The sequence below is a fragment of the Orycteropus afer genome, unplaced genomic scaffold (genome assembly GCF_000298275.1).
Source record: "Orycteropus afer afer isolate SDZICR_OR568_19922 unplaced genomic scaffold, OryAfe1.0 scaffold00596, whole genome shotgun sequence".
NCBI lineage: Eukaryota > Metazoa > Chordata > Mammalia > Tubulidentata > Orycteropodidae > Orycteropus > Orycteropus afer.
The window spans coordinates 1,415,570-1,437,146 of record NW_006922183.1 but is presented as its reverse complement, the minus strand read 5'-3'; the positions used below and the strand labels follow the sequence as shown (position 1 = coordinate 1,437,146).

The 21,577-nt window shown below is 38.2% G+C and overlaps 1 protein-coding gene across 1 annotated transcript in view; it reads right to left on the bottom strand.

The window, feature by feature from the left end:
• The window catches only part of NUS1 (NUS1 dehydrodolichyl diphosphate synthase subunit), a 47,124-nt gene that overhangs the window by 2,692 nt on the left and 22,855 nt on the right, over positions 1-21,577 (bottom strand). The window contains exons 2-4 of the mRNA XM_007956280.2: positions 10,698-10,823; positions 5,585-5,734; positions 926-1,025 (exon numbers count right to left, since the gene is read on the bottom strand). Of these exons, the coding sequence (XP_007954471.1) occupies positions 926-1,025; positions 5,585-5,734; positions 10,698-10,823 (376 nt within the window). The remainder of the gene's footprint in view (positions 1-925; positions 1,026-5,584; positions 5,735-10,697; positions 10,824-21,577) is intronic.

Below are 21,577 nucleotides of genomic sequence, written 5' to 3'. Positions count from 1 at the left end.
GACTATGGCTAAAAAATTCTAAAATATTTACTTTCTGACCCTTTACAGAAAAAGTTTGCCAAACCCTATTCTAAATAATCAGTTTCATTATCATCTTTGTATTCTTTATCATTTCTCCTCTAAATAGCAGCTTCGGCTTCTTCAGTTGTCTTTTGACCTCAACTTTTCCCAAATTCAATCCATTTAGTGCACAGCTCCAAAGAAATCTTCCAAAAATCAATGCTCTGACGTTATCCTCAGACTCAAAAGTCTGCTTCTCCCAACAAGTGAACACATTCCTTATGCCAGCATTCAAAGCCTTCCAAACTTCAACACCCCCAAACTATCTGATTTCACCTCATACTTTTATCCAAACTGAACTCTAAGCTCTTACACGGCTAGTGCCATCATTATTTCTTTAAAATGCCATGTGAATTTTTCTGCCCCACTCACCTTTTCTTGTATTCCTCTATGCTTCCCCCCTTTTCTGATTACACAAATTAGACCCAGATCACACTTCTTCTACAGAATCAGCAACTCTGGTCAATAGGGATATTTCTCACTTCTGATCTTCGGCAACTGGAGTCAACACCAAACATTTACACGACCATACACTCTGTGTCTAATCCATTTACATATGTCTTTATTTTACCGATAATACTGTCAAATACATAGGGAAAGGATTTTGTATTGTAATTTTTTGGTAATTATTATATATCACACCTAGGCACTTGACTGCTAACCAGAAGGGTGGTGGTTCAAACCCCACCAGCCACTCCTCGGAAGGAAGGTTGGGCAATCTACTTTCGTAGTGATACCGCCTCAGAAACCCAAGGAGGAGTCGCTAGAAGTTGGGTCCGACTCAATGGCACATAACAACAGAATAGTTCTGAGCTAAAGTAACATGCTGAACTGAATCCAAATTAATACACTTCTAATTACTTACACAATCTCAGTCAATCTGATGTGCCAGGGAAGAAAGCCTAATGTGCTGTCCACAGGACCAAACTTCAATACTAAATCAGGATCGGGGAAACCATCTGAACCTTGAGAATAAAGAAATATGTATGAAGTTAATATGCACTACTTACTTAATCTAGACAAATAAAATTACCGAGGGCAAAATCTGTTATTCAAATTGGCATCTTACGCTTTGAGCATCTGTTTTCCCCAAAAGTTTTATTTGTAGGTTTGTATGCCCCTCTGATCCCACTCTTTAACATACACTTTCAAACCAATTCCAAATGTGAAAGTGTTTCCAAAAGCCCACTTAACTGGACTTAAGGAGATGGGTAATAAGGAGGCATTACCCAACACCCACCTACAACCACCATGAGCCCTATGGGTACTCCCTAAATCCTATCAATCTTTTAAGACTCAGCTTAAGCGTTTTCTTGGCATCCTGGGAAGGACATTGCTCTAAGGGTACAACTGTGAATTCTGGCCACGGAATCAAATCATTTCAGAGATAAAAACAAGTTTTAAAAGTATCTACTCTGTTTCTCTGTCCACGTCCCTTATTTGACACCTAAAAAGCCAGAAAGCCAACTCCTATATACAAGTATACACACAAAACAAATGTTTTCAGTGTCTTCCAGAGTCCAAACCCCTTCAAGAGGGAAAAGGAGACTGAACACCCATCTCAGTAAGAACATGTTCATTTTTCATTTGTTTTACAAACTAGGTATCATATGAGAGCTGGCTTGGGGAAAAAGCAAGGGGACGTTTCAAATGCTTAAAAATAAAGTTTTAAAAACTACTAGTATAACAAAAAAGATACTGTAACTTGAGAGATCCAGATTCTAACAGTTTCTTAATAACCTTAGTTCTGCCTCTAACTTGCTTGTCACACACCTCTCCAGGGCTCAGTTGTTGAAAGAAGGAAACTGGACTAGACAGGTCCATGCAGCAGTAATAGTAAAGAATTATTTTCACAACAAAGTCCCTTTAGAAGTCCACCTTGGTAGAGTAAATAGGCTAAACAGAGGAACATAAATTCCTCTGCTAGCTAAAAAGAAATCCTCTTTAGTAAAAATAATAACAACAACAAGAAGTGGCTTCTGGCTATGGTGGTGTGAAGAGGCAATGAATCCTCTCTGGGGAAAAAAAAAAAAAAAAACATGTATTAAATTGGACAAAACCAACCATTTAAGGACAAAGGCAGAGTTTCAGGTAAGAACAGCAAGAGTGTATGGCACCCTGCCTAGAACTGTTCTCAATGCTCACCCCTATCCCCCAATCAACTGGAGAGAACTGTAGTTCTACCAGCATAGGGCAGTCTATAAAAACCACTAGCTTTGCCTCTTGGTGCCAAAAGATACAGATTCAATTTGGGGGAAAGGAGTCCTCAGCAGTGAAAATCCACAATTTTGCCAACTAAAAGAAAGGAAGCTGATAGAGAATGAAAGAGGACAACCTATCATTTGTAGCCTGTGGCTGTAGCTGTTGTAGTATAATGACTAGAAATTTAACGAGGAGATCCTGCAAATAAGGGCCAAGATAAACTCTCTACACATCCACAGCTGACTTGAAAATACATGGAATGGGGGCAAAGAAGCCCAGTGAAAAGTAAAAGTCAAGGATACTTGAGAAGTGGCGGCAGCTTTGAAGGCAGGGCACTCTTCAATCTCACAATACACAGATCCTGGAAGTTTGAGGTGTTTTAGTACCACAGCCTTTGTGCAAATCAACGGCTGACCACTAAGATATGCTGACATAGGAAGTCAGATCAAAAAAAATGTATTATCCTAAGAATCTATAAAAATACTGGGACTATTAAGTGACTTTACTGTATTTCCATACACTATCAATAAATAATCCTAAAATAAAATTAAAAAGCAAAACAAAACAGTAATAGCACCAAAACAAACAAACAAAAAAACCCATTTAGGAGTAAATTAACCAAAAGAAGTAGAAGCTCTGTATCTTGAAATTATGAAACATTGTTAAGAGAAAAATTAAGACCCAAATGTTAAGATAGTAATTCTTCTCACATTGATCTACATTTAATGCAATATCTATCACAATCCCAACAGTTTAGAAATTGACAAGGGGATTCTAAAATTTAGAGGGCCTTTGCAGAGCCAAAACAACTTTGAAAAAATAAATAAATAAAAGCTGAAAGACTTATACTACCTGATTTCAAAACATATTGCAATGCTACAGTAATTAAGACAGTGCAGTATCATTAGGATAAACATAGGCCAATGAAACAGAACAATGAACCTAGAAATAAACCCATGTATTTACGGTCAACTGATTTTCAACAAAAGAGCCTAAGTAACTCAAAAGGAAAAGCACAGTCTTTTGACAGACAGTGGTAGAAAATTGGTACCTGACACTGTTAAGGAACCCTTTAAAAAGACACCATGAAGAAAATGAAAAGGTAAGCTATGGACTAGGATAAAATATTTAAAAATTATATAAAGTATTTGTATTAAGTATATAAAGAACCCTTAAAACTCAATAATAAAACAAACAGCACATTAAAAAGAGGCAAACTATCTGATAGACACTTACCAAAGAAGATACAATGACAAACCAGCATAAGAAAAATACTCACCATTACTCATTAAGAAAATATGAATTAAAACCACAGTGATATACCATTATATACCTACTAGAATGGTTAAAGTTAAAGGAGGTATTGCAAAACGGTACAGATTCTACGGAAAATAGTTTGGCAATTTCTTTAAAACTTAAATGTTCACTCACTATAAACAAAACAACCCACTGCTATTGAGTCAATTCTCACTCACAGCGATGTCCCTATCGGACAGAGTAGAACTGCCCCACAGGATTCTCCAAAGCTATAATCTTTATGGAAGCATACTGCCACATCTTTCTCCATGGAACAGCTATAGGTTCAAACTGCAGACCTCTGAGTTGGCAGCTGAGCACGTAACCAATGCATCACCAGGACTCCTTCACTCACTTTAAGACCTAGGAATTCCATTACTAGGTATCTACTCAAGAGAGAAGAAAACATATGTCCACACAAAGACTTGTCTGAAAATATTTATGGCAGCATTATTCAAAAACTGGAAACACCCAAATGTGCATCAATGAGTGAACAGAAAAACAAAATGTGGTGTATTTACACAACAGAACCCTACTCACCAGTGAAAAGGAGTGAATGTGTAACAACACAGCTAAACCTCAAAAATATTATACTGAGTGAAAGCGGCAAGATCCAAAAGACTACTTATTGTATGATTCCATTTACATCAAAGTTCTAAAAGAAATGAAAGTCTAGTCACACAGTAGATAGTGGTTGTCTGGAGCTGAGGGAAGAATAAAGATTCACTGCAGTGAGAAGATAACTTTTTAAGGTGATGGCATTCAGTGTTTGCTTCTGTCAGATAAATGAATTATTATAAATGTTTATTTTCATTTATCATGGGTCTACAACCCCTGAAGGCTACCTCCAAGCTCAACTTCAACACTTCATCATGGGTTACACGACAGATCACCATTGAGCCCTTGTGTAAAATTAGGACATCCTCATAAATCAGTCTTTGGTTGGGAATTCACAGGATTGAAAAACAGTCCACATACCAGTAACCTCTTACTAGAGACCCCACAATGGTCTACTTCAAGCCTACTCATTCTGCCTGAATATGGTTCCGTAATGGCTGAGTAGAAATAGAAGGGTAGGGTAAGATGTAGTAGACAGTGAGCATAGAGAGTTAATGAGAACAAGAGGTCCAAGAGGGCCTGTGCCCAGAGACAGACATGCAGCAAAGTGGAGAGTTAGGTTAATGAATGAGACAGAAAATGCATGATTAATGAGTAGAATAAATGGAAACTCTATGTAAGTGAATGAAAGGTAAATGAATGCCTAAATTCATATAGCTAAAGAAGCTATCACTGGACACGATTTGTTAAGATGTTTTGCCTTTTTTTCCAAAGGATCAAGGACAATGCTAGTAAGCAGAAGAAACATGAGACTCAATGGAGAAAAAGCAAACTGAAGGCTTTTATAATTAGCCAAAGGGAAAGAAGGATGTAATGATATATATGACATAACATGGCAAATACAGTAGTATATTTAATATAACATAAGAAATACCAAAAAAAAAAGGTCATGGAGAACAGAAAGACTGTATTCTTGAGATTGTTCCCTAAATAGCTATATATATAAAGTATTTGCATTAAGTATATAAAGAAACCTTAAAACTCAATAATAAAACAAACAACACATTAAAAAGAGGCAAAATATCAATAAAATTCAAACTTACTCCTAAACAAGGAAGTGGGAGAGGAAAGGAGGGCTGACAAGCAGAAGTTCTATTTTCAAGAATATTCAAAACCCCAAGGAAGGAAAAAAATCCACTTAAGTTCTTTCCTTTGCCATTAAGTATCCATGGAAGTGAGTAACTACAAATTTAATTATCTCAAAACCATTTTCACATATGCGTTTTTAAATTTCAGACACCTAATGATAATGACATTTAAAAGAAATCAGATTTTATAGTGTGAAAGAAAACTAAATGTTCTCTTTCACACTATAACCTTATGTGACCACTAAAAACATATATATATGCACACACACATATATGTATGTATGTGTGTGTATGTGCGTGTGTGTATACACATGACTTACTAATTAAACTGTCTAACATATCTACATCCAAATCTGTAGATCTCTTTTGCTGCTGGGCTACTAACTGGCAAAAGTCCTGTGCAGCTCTCACAATATCTGCTTTTCCATCTTCTGGGGACAGCACCTTCACTGCCAATTGGCAATTTAAAACTGGAGGAAAAAAACAAACAAGATTTTAAAACAAAAATCTTTTTCAGACATATTATAAAATCAGTTTTAAGAAATACTAAATTGAGAATAACATACACATTTCTCAAGATTTTAATTTCAGTATCAAAATGTACTTAGCTACTCTCCTCAGAAGGGACCCAAACACCTGAAATCACATTTTACACACACACACACACACACACACACAAAGTTGTTGGTAGGTGCCATCCAGTCGGCTCCAACTCATAGTGACCCTATGTACAACAGAACGAAACACTGCCCAGTCCTGCGTCAGCCTCAAAATCTTTGCTATCCTGAGCCCATCGCCGCACCCACTGTGTCAATCCATCTCATTGAGTGTCTTCCCCTTTTTTGCTGACTCTCCACTTTACCAAGCCTGATAACCTTCTCCAGGGAATGGTCCCTTCTGACAACATGATCAATAAGTGTGATGAAGCCCGGCCATTCTTGCTCTCAAGGAGCATTCTGGTTGCACTTCCAGGACAGATTGGTTCGTTCTTCTGGACGTCCACAGTACTTTTCAGTATTCTTTACCAACAACACAGCTCAAAAACATCAGCTCTTCTTAGGTCTTCCTTATTCACTGTACAGCTTTCACATGCATATGGGACGCCTGAAAACACCATGGCTTGGGTTAGGCGCAACTGAATCTTCAAAGAGACATCTTTGCTCTTTAGGACTTTAAAGAGGTCTTTTGCAGCAGATCTGCCAAGTGCAATACGTTGTCTGATTTCCTGACTGCTGCTTCCATTGGTGTTGATTGTGGAACGAAGTAATACGAAATCTTTGACAACTTCAATCTTTTCTCCATTTATTGTGATGCTGCTTATTGGTCCAGTTGTGAGGATTTTTGTTTTCTTTATATTGAGATGTAATCCACACTGCAGAGTGTAGTCTTTAATCTTCATCAGTAAGTGCTTAAGTCATCTTCACTTTCAGCAAGCAAGGTTGTGCTGTCTGCTTATCACAAGTTGTTGATGAGTCTTCCTCTAATCTGGATGCTGCTTTCCTCTTCCTATAGTCCAGCTTCTCAGAATATTTGCTCAGCACATAGACTAGTATGAATAAGTATGGTGAAAGGATTCAACCCTGATACACTCCCTTCCTGATTTTAAACCATGCAGCATCCCCTTGTTCTGTTTCAATAATAGCCTCCTGCTCTATGTGCAGGTTCCCCATGAGCACAATTAAGTGCTCTGTAATTCCCATTCTTCAATGTTACCCACCATTTGTTATGATCCACACAGTCGAATGCTTTTGCATAGTCAATAAAACACAAGTAAACATCTTTCTGGTACTCTTTGCTTTCAGCCAAGATCCATCTGACATCAGCAATGATATCCCTCATTCTACATCCTCTTCTGAATCATGTAGCTTGCATTTCTGGAAATTCTCTGTCAATACACTACTGCAACCATTTTTGAATCATCTTCAGCAAGATCTTACTTGCGTGTGATAGTAATGATATTGTTTGATAATTTCCATATTCTGTAGGATCACCTTTCTTTGGAATGGGTACAAATATGGATCTCTTCTAGTCAGTTGGCCAGGTAGCTGTTATCCAAATTTGGTGGCAAGACATAAGTACCTCCAACATGGCATGTTTGTTGAAACATCTTACTGGGTATACCGTCAATTCCTGGAGCCTTGTTTTTCATGTATTCCTTCAGTGCAACTTTGAATTCTTCCTCAATACCATCGGTTCTTGATCATATGCCACCTCCTGAAACAGATGAACATCGACCAATTCTTTTTGATAGTGACTCTGTGTATTCCTTCCATGTTCTTTTGATGTTTCCTGCATCATTCAATATTTTTGCCCATAGAATCTTTCCATATCGCAACTCGAAGCTTCAATCTTTTCTTCAGTTCTTTCAGCTTGAGAGATGCCAAGCATGTTCTTCCCTTTGGGTCTTTCCACATTTCATTATAATAATATACTCTGTCTTCTCAAACTGCTCTTTGAAATCTTCTGTTCAGCTCTTTTATCTTGTCATTTCTTCCATTTGCTTTAGCTACTCTCCATTCAAGGGCAAGTTTCAGAGTCTCTTTGACATCCATTTTGGTCTTTTCTTTCTTTCCTGTCTTTTTAATGATATTTTGCTTTCTTCATGGATAATGTTCTTGATGTCATCCCACAATTCTGGTTTTCAGTCACTGGTGTTCAAGGCATCAAATCTATTCTTTAGATGGTCTCCAAAATCAAGTGGGATACACTTAAAATCATATTTTGGTTCTAACAGACTTGTTTTAATTATCTTCAACTTGAACTTGAACTTGCGTATGAGCAGTTGATAGTCTGTTCCACAGTCAGCTCCTGCCCTTGTTTTGGCTGAACATACTAAGCTTCTCCACTGCCTCTTTCCACAGATGTAGTCGATCTTGAATCCTGTGCAGTCCATCTGGCGAAGTCCACCCACCTGTACAGCTGCCGCTTATGTAGTTGAAAAATGTATTTCTGATGAATAAGCTGTTGGTCTTGCAAAATCATTCCTATCACCAAGGCCATAATTTCCAATTACCAGTGATTCTTATCTGTTTCCAACTTCTGCATTCCAACCACCAGTAATAATCAACACATCTTGATTGTATGTTTGGTCAATTTTAGACTACAGAATTTGGCAAAAATCTTCAATTTCCTCATCTCTGGCTTTGGCGGCTGGTGTGTAAATTTGAATAATAGTAGTAGTATTAACTGATCTTCCTTGTAGGCATATGGATATCATCCTATCACTGACAGCACTGTACTTCAGGATGTTGTTTGGTGCCGTCAAGTCATCTCCAACTCATAGCAACCCCACGTACAGCAGAACGAAACACTGCCCAGACCTGTGCCAGCACTATGACCCTTGCTATACCTAAGCCCATTGTTGTAGCCACTGTGTCAATCCATCTTATTGAGGGCCTTTCCCTTCTTTGCTGATGTACTTTAGGATGTTGTTGTTGTTGTTATGTGCCATTGAGTCAGACCCAACTCATAGCGACCCTTCCTTGGGTTTCCAAGGCAGTTATCACTACGGAAATAGATTGCCCCATCTTCCTTCCAAGGAGTGGGTGGGGGGGTTTGAACCACCAGCCTTCTGGTTAGCAGTCAAGCGCCTTAGCCACTATGCTACCAGAGCTTCCTAGTACTTTAGGATGTTGTTGTTGTTGTTGTTATTTGCCATCGAGTCGGCCCCGACTCATAGCAACCCCTCCTTGGGTTTCCGAGGCAGTATCACTACGGAAGTAGGAATGCCCAACCTTCCTTCTGAGGAGTGGCTGGTGGGTTTGAACCATAGCCTTCTGGTTAGCAGTCAAGTGCCTTAGGCACTATGCTACCAGAGCTCCTACTTTAGGATAGATTTTGAAAAATTCTTTGTGACTATGGATGCCACACCATTCCTCTTCAATCTGTCATTCCCGACGTAGTATATCATATGGTTATCTGATTCAAAATGGCCAAAACCAGTCCATTTCAGCTCACTAATGCCTAGGATATCAATCTTTATGTATTTTATTTCATTTTTGATAAATTCCAATTTTCCTAGATTCTTTCCATGTTCCAATTATTAATGGATGTTTGCAGTTGTTTCTTCCCATTTTCAGTTGTGCCACATCAGAAAATGGAGGTCCTAAAAACTTTATTCCATCCATGTCATTAAGGTTGACTCTACTTTGAGGAAGCAGCTCTTCCCCAGTCATATTCTGAGTTCCTTCTGACCTGAGGGGCTCATCTTCTGGCACTATATCGGACAATGTTTCAGGCCTATTCATAAAGTTTTCCAGTAACATATTATACAGTGTTTCACTGCTATTCATAAGGTTTTCACTAGCCAACTCTTTGAGAAGTAGATGGCCCCCTTCCTCTTCTGAGTCTGTCTTAGTCTGGAAGCTCCACTGAAACCTGTCCCCCATGGGACCTTGACGGTGTTTGAAATACCAGTGACATAGCCTCCTGCCTCACAGCAACATTCAAGCCACCACAGTACAACAAACTGACAGATGAGTGGTGGATACACACATACACACTCACACACATATTTGCACATATATACATATATATATACATACACATATATGCACACATATATACATACACATAGACATAAACACAGACATACGTATATGCTGCCTTCTTTTCAAAATGCTCAAATGGGCACTGTATGTGTGAATAAATCCTCTAGATACTGGAATTTTAACTACAGGATAGGTAATAATTTCTGACCTAAGGGGCTCATCTTCTGGCACTATATCGGACAATATTTCAGGACTATTCATAAAGTTTTCCAGTAACATATCAGACAGTGTTTCACTGCTATTCATAAGGTTTTCACTAGCCAACTCTTTGAGAAGTAGATGGCCCCTTTCCATCTAAATGTCTAATCCTCCATCTAAAATGTCATCCTCCATCACAGAACAATAGTAACATAGAATAAACCAAACCCAACCCACTGCTATCAAGTCAATCCTGACTCATAGCGACCCCGCCCCCTGGGTTTCCAAGACTATATATAAATCTTTATGGAAGTAGATTGCCTCATCTTCCTCCCGTGGAGCAATTGATGGGTTTGAACCACTGACTTTCTGGTTAGCAGTCAAATGCCTTACCCACTGTACCACCCAGCGTTCCTTAGTAACACAGGAAGAGAAAAATTAAGGTTGCAGAAAAAATTTATGTTTCAGTGGAAGAATATGCGTTGTCTACAGTACATACTTTTAACCAATTCTGATTCTAAAAGAGCAATTTCCAACCTGGCTCCTGGTTATTTATGAGTTATACCAGAGTCATGATTTTCTTTTCCTGAAAATTATCTTTTAACAAAATTGAGAGAAAAGTCTAATAAATCTGATATTAAATATAGTGACAATAAGGAGTAAAAGAGCAAAATGAATGAGTAAAAGATGAAATTTGCCTTGAAATGCAAAACACACATCTGCATATGTTACATATTCATCTTACCTTGATCATCTTTGTCATTACTATTTGCAAACTCTGGTGAATATTTGGAACAATCTAAGCCCAGAAGTTCCTGCTGTTGTTTTAAAATTTCATCCATTAATCTGGAATTATTTCTTTTGAAAATTCCTTAAATAAATAAAAAAAGAAGTAAATCACAACTAGGTTAATTTATCCTCTTCAATAATTAATGCATGCTGATTGGGAAACAAAACTAGGTCCTGAACTGAACATGCTCCAAATGAAGCAATGACTAACCCTAAACTAGATTCTAAAAGAAAAATATGACAACAAAATTTGGTTAACACATGAGCCTAGCTAAGGCGAAGATCAAAAGAACGGTAAGAGCAAGTTAGTAGCAACATCAATGTGACAGAAATTTAGACCAAGAAAGAAACGTTAAGAGATCATTTACCTTTAGCTGCATATCAAGAAACTGAGACTCACCATTCTAAAGTGACTTGTCCAAGAAATGATAAATCACAGTCAAGGCCTAGAGCCCAGATCTTGATTCCCAGTCCAATATGCTTTCCCTGGGGCTGTACTATGTGGATTAAATACTATGAATTCACTTTGCATTTTTTTAAACTCTTGTTGTTGTTGTTATGTGCCATCGAGTCGGACCCGACTCATAGTCGACCCCTCCTTGGGTTTCCGAGGCAGTATCACTACGGAAGTAGATTGCCCCATCTTCCTTCTGAGGAGTGGCCAGTGGGTTTGAACCGCCAGCCTTCTGTTTAGCAGTCAAGTGCCTTAGCCACTATGCTACCAGAGCTCCCTATTTTAAACTCTTAAGTAACATGAATTATGTAGAAAGTAGAGAACAAGAGAGAAAAATAACAAAACCAACATTTAGTAAACCGCATGTAAAAATGCATCGTCTATAGCACACCCTTCCACTTATCAAATTCTGATTCTATGGAAAAGCTTCACCTCTCATAGTTTGCTGATGTTTTCAGGAGGAACCACTCCCTGGAGACGGGTATCATGCTTGGTAAAGTAGAGGGTCAGTGAAGAAGACCCTCAATAAGATGATGGATTGACACAGTAGCTGCAACCCTTGGCTCAAACACAGCAACAATTGTGAGGATGGTGCAGGCCAGGCAGGATTTCGTTCTGTTGTACACAGGGTCGCTGTGAGTCAGAACCGACTCAAGGGTACCCAACAACAACTAAAAACAAGAAGTAGGCTTATAGCTTTTTTCAAAGAAGCCGCTTTCAAGTGGCCACTGCCTTTTTTTCTATCAAGTGGGCCTACTCTGAACTCTGTCAGGTCTGACTTAAAAACAGTTCACAGATTAACTACACAAGAGAAAATATAATAAACATATCAAAAATACAGCACAGAATATGCTGCATGAAAGTGCCATGTTATATGCACAGTTCAAAGACAAAAACAATCTTCTTTAGTGAGGGAAGGCTTTGTAAAATTATCAAGATTAGAGCTGAACTGATGTCTGAAAGCAGAATGCGAAGCAACGTAAGACCAGTTACAGGGAAGAAAATGGGAAGGATTTTCAGGTGGGGAAAATGTATAAGAAAAAGCTTAGTTTGGAATGTTCAAAAGATATTTGAGAAAAAGGGTGAGGGGATAAGACTAGAGTGGGTCTAATTTTCACTGCATTTTGCTGAATGAGCAATGAGAAGCTGTATGGAAATTATTATCTTTAGGAAAATTAACCTGGAAGCAGTATAGAAAAGAACAGTCAGCAGACTACTGCATTAATCCACATGTGATAAAGTAATGGAAAAAGAGTAAAGGAAGAACAGAGAGAATATGGTGGATGACGCAAAGGAGTGAAGGCAGAGAACTCCACGGCTTTAATCCCAGGCAGCGAAAACAGTAACAGGAAAAAAAAGGGGGATTGGGGAGGGAGAATATCCCCTAAAGTCTTCTTAAAACCAAACAACAGTTCAGCTTAACTAGTAAAGAATGTCTGCTTTGGGCCCTGTGCTCTCTTAAGATCTATTTATACAGGATCAGAGGAGTTCTGGTGATGTAGCCGTTAATGCATTAGGCTGCTAACCAAAATTGGTCCGCAGTTCGAACCCCCCAGCTACTCCACAAGAGAAAGATGAGGCAGTATGCTTTTGTAAAGACTTTCAGCCTTAGAAACCTTATGGGACATGTCTATGCCGTCCTATAGGGTGACCATGAGTCTTCTGCAGTTGATCTGGTAAGGGGAGAGCCCCCAGGCATGAAGTGGGAGCCAGGGCCCAGGGCTGGAACAGGTAAGAAAGGGAGGTAGAAGAGGTAAGGAGGGGAGAACCCCCAAGCAGAAAGTGAGTGGAGTGGTTGGAACAGCTAAGGGAGACAAACTTGTCTGTCAATTTGTCATACTGTGATGGTTTGCATGTTGCTGTGAGGCGGAGAGCCCCCAGGCATGAAGTGGGAGCCAGGGCCCAGGGCTGGAACAGGTAAGAAGGGGAGGTAGAAGAGTTAAGGAGGGGAGAACCCCCAAGCAGAAAGTGAGTGGAGTGGCTGGAACAGCTAAGGGAGACAAACTTGTCTGTCAATTTGTCATACTGTGATGGTTTGCAAGTTGCTGTGAGGCTGGAGGCTGGGCCAGCAGGGTTGCCCATGGTCGACGGGTTTCAGCAGAACTTCCAGACTGAGACAGACTCGGAAGAAGGAAGAGGCCATTCACTTCTCAAAGAACTAGCCAGTGAAAAACTTATGAATAGTATATATACACATATACACACTTATAGTAGGGAAAAAAGATAAGTTCAGTTTTAGACATCTAATAGGATATTTGTTGTTGCTGTTTTGTGTCTTGAGTCGCTTCTTACTCATAGCAACCCTACAGGACAGGATAGAACAGCCCCGTAAGGTTTCCCAGGCTGTAATCTTTACGGGAACAGACAGTCACTTTTTTTTCTAGTGCAGTGTGGCTGTTGAGTTCAACTATCAGCCTTTAGGTTAAGCAAACGTTTAACCATTATGCCACCAGGGCTCCTTCACAGACTATTTAGGTGAGGGTTACTATAAAAGTAATTAAGAGACCTAAGTGGGAAGGACATTCAAAAGTTCACTTAATCATATACAGGTGCTAAGAGAAAAAAAGTGAAGAACAGGAACTGCCAGATTCCTGAGCAGACAGCAACATTCACAAAGGTCACTAAATCCAGATTTTGACTCAAAGTAACAGAGCAGAACTGCCCTCAAAGGATTTCCAAGGTTGTAAATCTTCAGAGAAGCAAACTGCCACATCCTTCTCCTTTAGAACAAACCACAAACCTTTCAATTAGCAGCCAAGTGTTTAACTAGATGTGCTACTAGGACTCCTTACAAAGGTCACTGACCAATGTGAAATGCATCCAAGAACAGACAAAATGAAGTAACAGGAGATAGGGCAATCATAAAATCACAAACTGCCTCTGGGATAAGACAACTGTAGTAACAATGAAGCAGTTTACAGTTCATCCTGGAGTCCCTGGATGGCACAAATAGTTAAGGGCTCCACTACTACCTGAGAGGTCAGTGGTTCAAACCCACCCAGAGGTGCCTAGGTAGACCTGGAGATATGCTTCTGAAAGGTCACAGCCTTGAAAACCCTTTAGAGCAGTTTTATTCTGCACACATGAGATCACCAAAAAGTCAGAACTGACTTAATGGCAACCAGCAACAACATATTATAATCTAATAAATATTAAAGTTTACCTTTGCAAAGAATTTAACTTCAGGCAATTTCAAATGAATGGAAACCACCTAGTAACCTGACATCAGCTGATCTTAGGAAGGGGAGGGGATGATTTCAATTCATCCCGATGAGACTGGCCAATGGTCAACTTTTACTGTTTTCTTCCTCTTCACCTCAAAAGCCTCAATGTAACTAGCCTGCACTGAGCCATTTTTAACAAACAAAATGGATTCCCTACATGCATATGGAATAACCACTCGAATAAATGCTACATACTTTGTGACTTGATTTTTTTTTTTTTTAATATAGTTAAGGATCTTACTTGTTTTTGCTTACCAAGGCCTCCCACAGTGTCTGACACAAAGCAGACACAGAACAAACACATGTCCACTGAAAAAAGACGACAGGTCAAGGACTAAAACGTAGATCTACAGCTGGGAGTCATCCTCCTAAAGGTGAAAGCCGTACATGCAAGGAAGGATAAGGTCTCCCAAGGGTAAGAGACTTTATTTATGAGAGAAACAGAGAGCTCAGTGTGGCTACTTATAAAAGCTAACAATCATAAGACTTTAAGCTTGGAAACACCAAGCGTATGTTTTTGTCATAGCCACATCCAAAGTAAGAATAAATGAAAGCATACGTTCCCAATCAAATAAACAAATATTAACAAAACTTTAAAGAAATGTGATTATCATTTTTGAGCAAGTATTGTTATCCTAAAGATTGTTATTCAAATAGCATATGATTTTCTATCAAAGGAAACAACATGAAACCCAAAAAAAGGATATTTAAGCCAACTCCCAACAAATTTCACTTTTTACTTCAAAGTGATAAATTCTTAGTGCAAAGTATAATTACCACTGCTGGTGGTATAATGGTTAGAGCGTTTGATTGCTAACCAAAAGGTGATGGTTCAAACCCACCTTTTGGTTAGCTATTCTCTTGAAGAAAGATGTGGCAATCTGCTTCCGAGAGATTTACAGCCTTAGAAATCCAACGGGGGAAACTGAGTCAGAACTGACTCGATGGTAGTGAGTTTGGTTTGAATTTCATCTACATTTATGAGCAGTTTTTCATTAGTTTATGTGTAAATTGCATTAATGTTTCATGAGATCTATGTTTTTCCAAACCCTGCAAAGTGTTAAGGACATGTGACTAACCAAGTATTCTGACCATCCGTTTTGTACTACCTGGAGCTGCTGATCTTTAAATCTGAACAAGCAAACATTATACTATTACTCATAGCATGATAATAGTTATTTTTACAATACAGACACAGGGACAAATGCTATGGGAATATATATGTGTAGGATATAAGCATTATCTTCTGGTCAATTATGTAATTCACATATATGACACAAAAAGCATATACAACAAAACAACATGTAAATATGATATATGCTTATAAATGTTACAAGATTTCTAATTATCTAGGCAAGTACAGGAAAAACAATTAGACCACATTTTGATCTCTATCTATGCAAAAATTATAGAAGTCATACGGATTTCAGAACTTTAATTTAAAAACAGAAGGCAAATCTCCACCACACTTCTCCTAGGACATGTGAGTTTACTAAACATTAAACGGTAAATGAATTTACTTCTCAAAAGAACTAAGATTTACTGATTCTTAATAGTAACCCATCACTGAGAATTCTTGCTTTTGTCTATTTCACTGATCCCTTCCCTTGATACCCTTGAAAAAAAAATCTCTGCTTCACTCTGAAGCCAACTTGACCTTAGTTTCCAGATTAAAACTGGGAGTTTTCAGGAAAGTGTTGTCTCCAAGGCAATGGATGACATACTCAATCACCAAAATGGTCACTACTTCTCAGTCTTTATTGTTTCCTTTACAACTTTTATGAAGCATTTACTATTAATGACTATCCAGCTTCCTTTTCAATGTCCCAGCTTCTCTGAATGTTCTCTCTTGGTTTAAAGACCAACCTGATTCTTCAATACTCCTTTCTCACTATCCACTGGAGTCAATTTCCTCTTTCTACCCCTAATTTGATATTATTTCTCAAAGTTCCCACCTAAGCCCTTTCCTTCTGTCCTTGTGAGCCTCCTCCTCTGATTCTCGTCACTCACAGACTACAAAATTCCTCAGGACAAGAATGAGATGAGTAAGGCATTCAGTGTAGATGCAAAACATAAAGGCTGTCAAGAAACTCAATAATCAAAAAAAGTAATACTTTAATGCAATCTATTTTGCAAATTACAATTAATAAAATTCATAGTGAATAAAACATTAAAATTTTAATAAAGACATGAGCACGTATGCACACCTGTGTTCACTGCAGCATTATTCATAATAGCAAAAAGATGGAAACAACTTAAGTGTCCATTAACAGATGAATGTACAAATTGTGGTATGTACATACAATGGAATACTATACAACTATAAAAATAATGAGGAGTCTACAAATCATCTTACAACACAGATTAATCTCTAGGACATTATGCTGAGTGAAATAAGTCAACCACAAAAGGACAAATATTATATGATCTCACTTTTATAAAAAGTCAAGAATAGGTATATGCACAGAAAGCATGAGGGAAGGGAAATCACTTTCTAGACAGCAGACACTTGTTATTTTTGCTGATAGAAAAGGCAATACCCAATATGGGTGAAGTCTGCACAACCTGACTAAGGCAAATGAAGACACCAGGAGCTCTGGTAGCATAGTGCCTAAGGCATTTGACTGCTGGCCAGAAGGCTGGCGGTTCAAATCCACCAGCCACTCCTCAGAAGGAAGGTTGGGCAATCCTACTTCTGTAGTGATACTGCCTCGGAAACCCAAGGAGGGGTTGCTATGAGTCGGGCCGACTCGACGGCACATAACAACAACAAGTAGTATGTATGAATAAAGGAGAGTTTCAGTAAATGCTATAAAATACACAATTTTGCAATAGTAATAATCAAAAAACAAAGCTCTATTACACCAAAAATACGACTGGGGTTACATACGTATATATGTATGCAAACTTGTGTACAGCAAGGCCTCTGTGAATACATGCATGTATCTGTAAGCTTACGTATATACATGTTGGAGTTTGGAGTGTGCTGTATATAATTCACATATCTAATAAAGTATATAGGGGACATAGTAAGAGAGACTTACTAGAGATATCCAGATGCCCCATGGGATCAGTTTACTGGGTTAAAAGGCTTAAGACCATGGCCTTGTCAATCAAATAGGCTAACATAGTTCATAAAGATAATATTCTACATCGCAGTTTGATGAGTAGCATCTGCGGTCTTAAACATAGCAAGCAGCTGGTATAAAAAGCCATCTAAGATACAGCTATTGGTCTCTACTTGTATGGAACAAAAGAGAATGAAGGAAACCAAAGACTCAAAGAAGAAACTAGGCCACATGACCAATAATGGCCCTCATGAACCATGGCCTCTTCTACCCTGAGACCAGAGGGACTAGATGGTGCCAAGTCACCACTACCAACCATTCTGACTAGGAACACAACAGAAGGTACTGGATAAAATAGGAGAAAAATGCAGAACAAAATTCAAATTCCTAAAAAAGGCCAGATTTACTAGACTGACAGAGACTAGTGGAACCCCTGAGGCTATCGCCCTAAGATACACTTGGAACTTGGCACTGAAGCCATTCCTGGAGGTCACCTTTCAGCCAAATAATAGACTGACTTATGACATAAATAGTATAATTCATGAATAATGTGCTTCTTTCAACATTTACCAAAAAGGAAAGATGAGAGGCAAGGAGGGGCAGGGAAGCTAGACCAATAGAAACAAAACAAACAGAAGAGAAAGACTGTTGACACCTTGTGAAAATTGCAACCAATGTCATGGAACAATCTATATAAAAATTGTTTACTGGGAGTCTAATTTGTTAGCAAGCTTTCATCAAAAACACAATAAAATGTTCTTTAAAAATAAACAATAAAAAATGTTAATAAAGACAGGATCAGCATTTGGTTTCTAACATTTCCAATTCATTCAAACATCTAATTCTTCATATATATTCTATAAGCATCTGAAAAGGAACAAATCTAAAACTTGACAGTTTATTTCATAAAGTTCTCAAAACACTTATACTACATAGTTTGTTTTTGTTGTTGTTGTTGTTGTTTTAATATGCACTTAGGGACAGGGTCTGGAAGAAAACAGGGAAAGGGGGAATAGTAAACGTATGAGGATGGCAAGACAACAGGTAATTTAAAACCCTGACTGTAAAGTTGTTGATATAATTGTTTTTTTTTAAAAAAACATAGCCCTTCTTCCTGGTGTTCTATTCCTAACAAAGGCACCACTAGCTACCTGGTCATGCAGGCATCTTCTCTGCTCTCTAACATCATCACCCCTCCCCAACACTATTACACTCTTCCACAGCAATGGTTTCTGCATCCATAGTCCTCTTGTCCACTGCCCCCATTCTGTTTCAACCCATGATGCTCTTCTCTGTAACATTACAACCACCTTCTAATGGGTCTTCCTGCTCCTTCTAATAAGCATCACCCCCACATGACTATCAGATTGATATTCTTCAGGAGCATCTTCGATCTGGCATGTCCCAACCTGCATATATCTTTAATGGCAACCAAATGCCTAGCGTATTAAGAACAAACTGCTCAGCTCAGCATTAACAATCCAGCCTATGCTTCCACACTTTCAAAAACCAAACTCAACTCACTGCCACTGAGGCAATTCTGACTCATAGTGACCCCCCACTGGCTTTCCAAGGCTGTAAATCTTGACTGAAGCAGACTGCCTCATCTTTCTTCCAGCAGCTGATGAGTTCAAACTGCCAAATCTTTGGTTAGCAGGCAAATGTCCCACATTGAGTGGGTGGAAATAACTTATGTTTAAGAAATGAATGCATCTATCTATCTATAGTACTCTATCCCCAGCAGATTAGGACTGCTTAATGTTCTCCAACCTCCATGCTTTATTATGTTACCATTTCCACTCAGAACCTCTCTATCCTGCCCTAGGCCCCCATCTGTAAAATTCTCTCAATTCTTCAAGGTCCAGATCAAATGTCACTCTCAGGAAGCTTCTCCTAATCCCTCGGCCAGATGTTCCTCCTCTGAATACCCCCGCCAATCTCACACACACACACACAGAGTTCAAACTCCTTAATAAATGTTACTTATCATAGCTATAGTTTAACCCTCTACTGAAATGTAGTCTTAGTAGTGAACTTGTGTCTTACTCATCTCTTATCCCCTAAGACATCTTCCACATAGCAGTTCAATGTTTATTTAACACATTGAATTACCAGTCCACAAAGTGCCACCTAACAACAATAAAACCTAAAGGGACATGTTGCTTGATGGACATATTTTTTTTTAAGTTTCCAGGAACCCCTTACAATAAAAGCATGCACTTCCTTATTGCACATAGGCAGAAATGCTGTTAAAAGGAAAATATTACTCAGAGGCACAGTAACAAAGCATGTTTCATAAAGATGATTTTTATAAAATTATTTTAAACAGAATCTTTGTCTTGGCTAATTTGTATGTAAAGATGAGACAGAATAAGTTTCTGAGAAGAACTAAGTAGCTAAGACAGGTGATGAACAAATGACTCCTGGAATGTCACAGCTTAATGCTCAGGCAGAAATCTGATTATACTCATTAACAATATTATCAGTTTACAATTTTCTTCAGGATTCAAAATCTACACACACATACTTCACTTGATACACAAGAAATGCAATAAGATATAAGGGTGGCTGACTGAGAAAGGCAATTCCTCCAGTAGTCTCATAGTATATGTGGAGATTCTTTTTCTCATAATACACCCAACATACATAATACATACTTCATAAAATCTAACGTAAAGCCAAAATGATGGAACAAAAGTCAAGAAACTATCACCAAAAACCATTCTATAAAAGTTAGGAACACAATCCTTCAGAAATAACTGATCTTCTAGGGAGAAAACATCTGCAAATACTCAAAATATTTCTGAGGCAACTGTGTTTTACAGAAATACGTGGTATGATGCTGCAAAATTATTTCATTCTACTCTTTTAGAGATGAGTACACAGACCAGAAAGGTCAAGCAATTGTCCTTGGTCAAATGTCTAAGACTTAAGCCTGAAATCCAGGTCTCCTGACTTCTAATAATTCGGCTATTTTGAATTCCGATAAATGAATAATGCTAAACCCATTTTACAATTAAATATGGAAATAACCTCAAAAAAGGTTGAACACTATCAAATAAAACTGATCGTTTTATAAATGAGCAGTATCTTTTGAAAATGGAATTTAATAAAAAAAAAAACTGGGGATCAGAGTTCTTTTCTAAAAGTCTTTTAAAAAGAAAGTTTCACAGGACTAACAGATATCAGAATTCTTTAAGAATGGTTTGGGAATATTAAACAAGTTTTTACAATAACTTAAAAAATTTTACATTATGTTTTATTGCTCTCCAGCTACGTCTCACGTACTCTCATACACACAACTATATGGAAATATATATAGGAAAGATAGATGCAAGAGTCATTTCCAATGAGGGGAGGACAAGAAAATCTACAATTCCCATGAAAGAAAAAAATGGTTTGCTAGGAAAGCTGTACCTCAAAAAGAAAACAATGTTTTTAGTATATATTGATAAATATTAACTATGTACTTTAAGGACAATAGAAAAGGGAGACAGCAGAATTGATGCCTTTGAACTGTGGTGCTAGCAAAGAATATTGAAAATACTATTGACTGCCAGAAGAACAAACAAATCTGTCTTGGAAGAAGTATAATCAGAATGCTCCTTAGAAGCAAGAATGGCCACACTTCTTCTCACATACTTTGCTCACGTTGTCAGAAAGGCCCAGTCCCTGGAGGAGGATACCATGCTTAGTAAAGCAGAGGGTCAGCAAAAAAAAAAAGGGAAGATGAATTGACACAGTGGCTGCAACGATGGGTTCAAACATAACAAAGATTGTGAGGACAGCGCAGGACTGCACAGTGTTTCATTCTGTACTACACTGTGTTGCTATGAGTCAGAACCAACTCAATGGCATCTCACAACTTTGGAGGCCAAATGTTCTTTTTACATTCTATACTAAGATGTATCTGTTTAAATCCTAGTATTAAGAACTATATATAATAAGGTTTTCCAAGTTTAGACAATAGGGTACTATCTCTAACCTTTTCATCATAATACAACTATTTACATCTTATTCAGAGCTGCCAACAGAGTGAATACAGGAGCAAGATTCGAGCCTCCTACACCACATTGGTAAGCACAGGCGG